Source organism: Manihot esculenta, chromosome 2 (genome assembly GCF_001659605.2).
Source record: "Manihot esculenta cultivar AM560-2 chromosome 2, M.esculenta_v8, whole genome shotgun sequence".
In the NCBI taxonomy this organism is placed as follows: domain Eukaryota; kingdom Viridiplantae; phylum Streptophyta; class Magnoliopsida; order Malpighiales; family Euphorbiaceae; genus Manihot; species Manihot esculenta.
Genome location: NC_035162.2, coordinates 19,088,627 through 19,092,124, shown reverse-complemented (window position 1 = coordinate 19,092,124; position 3,498 = coordinate 19,088,627). Strand labels below are relative to the sequence as shown.

At 21.9% G+C, this 3,498-nt stretch overlaps 1 protein-coding gene across 1 annotated transcript; it reads left to right on the top strand.

The window, feature by feature from the left end:
• The first annotated feature begins 260 nt into the window (after nucleotides 1-260).
• On the top strand, nucleotides 261-794 carry LOC110608740 (cell wall / vacuolar inhibitor of fructosidase 1). The gene has a single exon (XM_021748022.1). It carries the CDS (start codon nucleotides 261-263, stop codon nucleotides 792-794), a length of 534 nt encoding a protein of 177 aa, XP_021603714.1.
• The last annotated feature ends 2,704 nt before the right edge of the window (nucleotides 795-3,498 follow it).

Below are 3,498 nucleotides of genomic sequence, written 5' to 3'. Positions count from 1 at the left end.
CTAGCAGATTTTTTTTTTTTTTTTTTAAAAAAAAAGGGAAAAGACAAAGAAAATTCCAAGCACATGATTTTTTTTCTTTCCAAATATTACCAAGTTCAGCAACTCCTTCCTCAAAAATCTGAGCAGTTGGAATAGCATTTTCAACTATAAAACCCAAGAGTGGAAACACACATCAACCCTCACCACAGGCACATCACCCCGATTCTTCACAGTTTTCAAGCTTCACTACTCCTTCAAAATACCCATTTCTCTATAAAAAGATGAAGAGTCTCCTAGTACTCTTACTGTTCATCTTCCCTGTTCATGCAGCAATTCCAAGCATTATCAACGGCAACTTGATAAACAAAACCTGCAAGCAGACACCCTATTATGAACTTTGCGTGCGATCTCTCATATCAAATCCTCACAGCTTTAATACTGACGTTAAAGGCTTAGCAAGGATAATGATTTTAACCATTGATGCTAAAGCAACCCATGCTCTTAAACATATCAACAACCTACTTCAACGCAGCAGCAGCTACAACAGCCTCAGCAAAAAAGAGAGACGAGAATTGAAAGCTTGTGCTGATCGTTACAGTGTGATTATTAAGGGAGACGTCCCTCAGGCAATTGATGCTATGCGCACAGGTGACTATAAGTTTGCTGAAGAAGGTACATATGATGCTGCTGCTGAGGCCATGTCTTGTGAAGAAGAAATCTCTGGCCACCATTCTCAGCTTTCTGATATGAATATGATGGTTCATGACGTCTCTGTTGTGGCTGGTTCCATTGTTCAGATAATTCTAAGCAGTTAGAGTGTTGAAATTTAGGTTTTTCTTCCGTCGCTTAATTTTTTCCTAAGGAAATTGAGTAATAATTGATGTCCTTTTTTCTTTTATTAATAAAAATTTGGAATTTCATTTTTTTTTTTCCATTTTAGGTCAAGCAAGTTTTGCAATTGGTTAATAATTCAATTTTATTGCATGCTGTCAAATACCATTAAAAATTTTCAATAGAAAATATTATTAATTCAGCAAAATAAAACACATAAATCCGAACTATATATATAAATTTATTGTATAAATACACACTAAAATTCACATAAAATTCTATGTATTTAGAAAACATATTTATATCGATCCGATTCAAATAAAAATTATGTTATTGTAAAAATTTCTTTAACTGTATTGTGAAAAAAATGTTAAATTTATCAAATTTATCTTTAAATTATCATTTAAAATTAAATAAAAATAAATAAAACTTATTTAAAGGAGTACAATATATAATAAGGTTGTCCAAAAGATTTACTATGAGTAATAGATATGACTTAAGAAAATTTATTTATTTATTTATTTTTTTAAAATGGAGATCAGAGATTGGAGAGTAAAATTTAAAATTTATCAGATTTATTTAAATACACTTACCATCAGATTAAGTCTGTGAATGCACTTAAAAAATTTATTAAATTAAATAATTATATAAATACATCCGAAGAATTTATCTAATTAAAAAATTGTCTAATTTTTTATACTTTATCTTTAATAAGAGTATTTCTAAGTCGTTTTCAAAAACAATTTTTTAAGCTAACTATACTCCTACGATTATAACTATTGAATGATTTAATATATTAAATAAAAAATTACATATTTAATTCCTAGTCTTATATATTTAAATAAATAATAATTAATTAATTTGCAAAACTTGGAAGTTATAAAATAACAGAAATAATTAGTACAAGCAATTTATTAAAAGATTCCACAATATATATATAAGTTCATGAAATAATTAACCTGTGAATTTATAATATAAATTTTAACATAATCTTTTCATCCTACAAAGGTAAAATTATTTATATTTTTATATGGATTAAAACAATTTAATTATAACAATAATAATTTATATGATTTTTTCTTTATATAGAATCTACTCGTATTATCTATTAACAAAAATAAATAATTCATGTTATCAAATTACTTTTAAAATTAATAAATTTCATTTTTTAATGCATAACTAAGGATATATTTACTAAGTTTTAATAATAACTATTATTTCAAGAAAATATAAAATTTGAAACAAATGAAAAGTAAAGGTAAATTTATTTTTTCTTAAAACAGAAATTCATTTTATTAAAAATTGAGAATTTTATAAAGACCAAGGCTTATTATATACATGAAATTACTAGCACCCTTTATTTTATTTTTTTTAATTTTTGTAATCAAATAATGAAAAATAAAATTATTTCAAAAAATATTTTCGTATAATAACATTCTAACACTTCATTAATAAAAGCAGTTCTCCATCTTATTCCACAAACAACACTTACTACATATATAATTTCACTGAATTCAACTAAATCATTAAATATCCAATAATTAATTATTAACATTTAAATAATTTATTTTGAATCCTTTTTTTAATAATATATATAATTAATCAACTTTTTTTGGTTTTCATGTCCTATTAAAGTTTTGAATTTTTAAACTATAAAATTTTGAGTTTAAGGCTCACAAAAATATTTTCTTTATTTTTTAGCATTTTAGACAATTTTGAAAAATTGTTAATATAAAATATTTTTAATTTAAAGAAAAAATAAATTATTTTTAAGAAAAATTACTTTTTATTTTCAAAAAATATGTCATATTTTAGATTTTTATAATTTTATTAATATTATTATATATAAATGCATTAACATTTTTTAATGAGTTATAATTAAAAAAATAATAAATTATTTTTTTAAAAAAAATTAAATTACTTTTCATAAATAAACAGACCAGCATCTCAACGTACTCTAATTATAATAAAAGTTAAGCTTGAGGAAATAAAAATTTGAGCTTAAAATTAGGGGTTGATGAGTTCAAACTCCTTTAATAAAATTATTTAAAGATTTGAGTTTGGTCTAAAATTTAAATTGAATTCAATTTGGCTTGAAATCAAACTTAACTTTAACGCAATAAGGTTTGTACAAATTGAGCTCGAATTTAATATTTTTTATTATAAAACTCTTTATAAATATAATACATTATCTATTTAATTAATCATTATTAATATACTTTTATAATTATTTTTATTAATTAATTATTATTAATATACTTTTATAATTATTTTCATTTTTATATTGTGTGCTTAATTATCAATAATTATATAAAATTTTTTTATAATTATACTTTTTAAAACTATAGTTTTTACAATTCAATTTATCATACAATACTATTTGAATAATGATATTAAGGAATATTTATTATAATAGTTAATATTAGTTATTTGTGATTTCCAATAACGTGATTTTCAAGTATGTATAGTAGTTTATATTTTATAATTTATAGTTAATTTTATTTTTCAATAATATATGAACTTGTTCATGAGTTTACTTAATAAATATTTATTATAATAGTTAATATTAGTTATTTGTGATTTCCAATAACGTGATTTTCAAGTATGTATAGTAGTTTATATTTTATAATTTATAGTTAATTTTATTTTTCAATAATATATGAACTTGTTCATGAGTTTACTTAATAA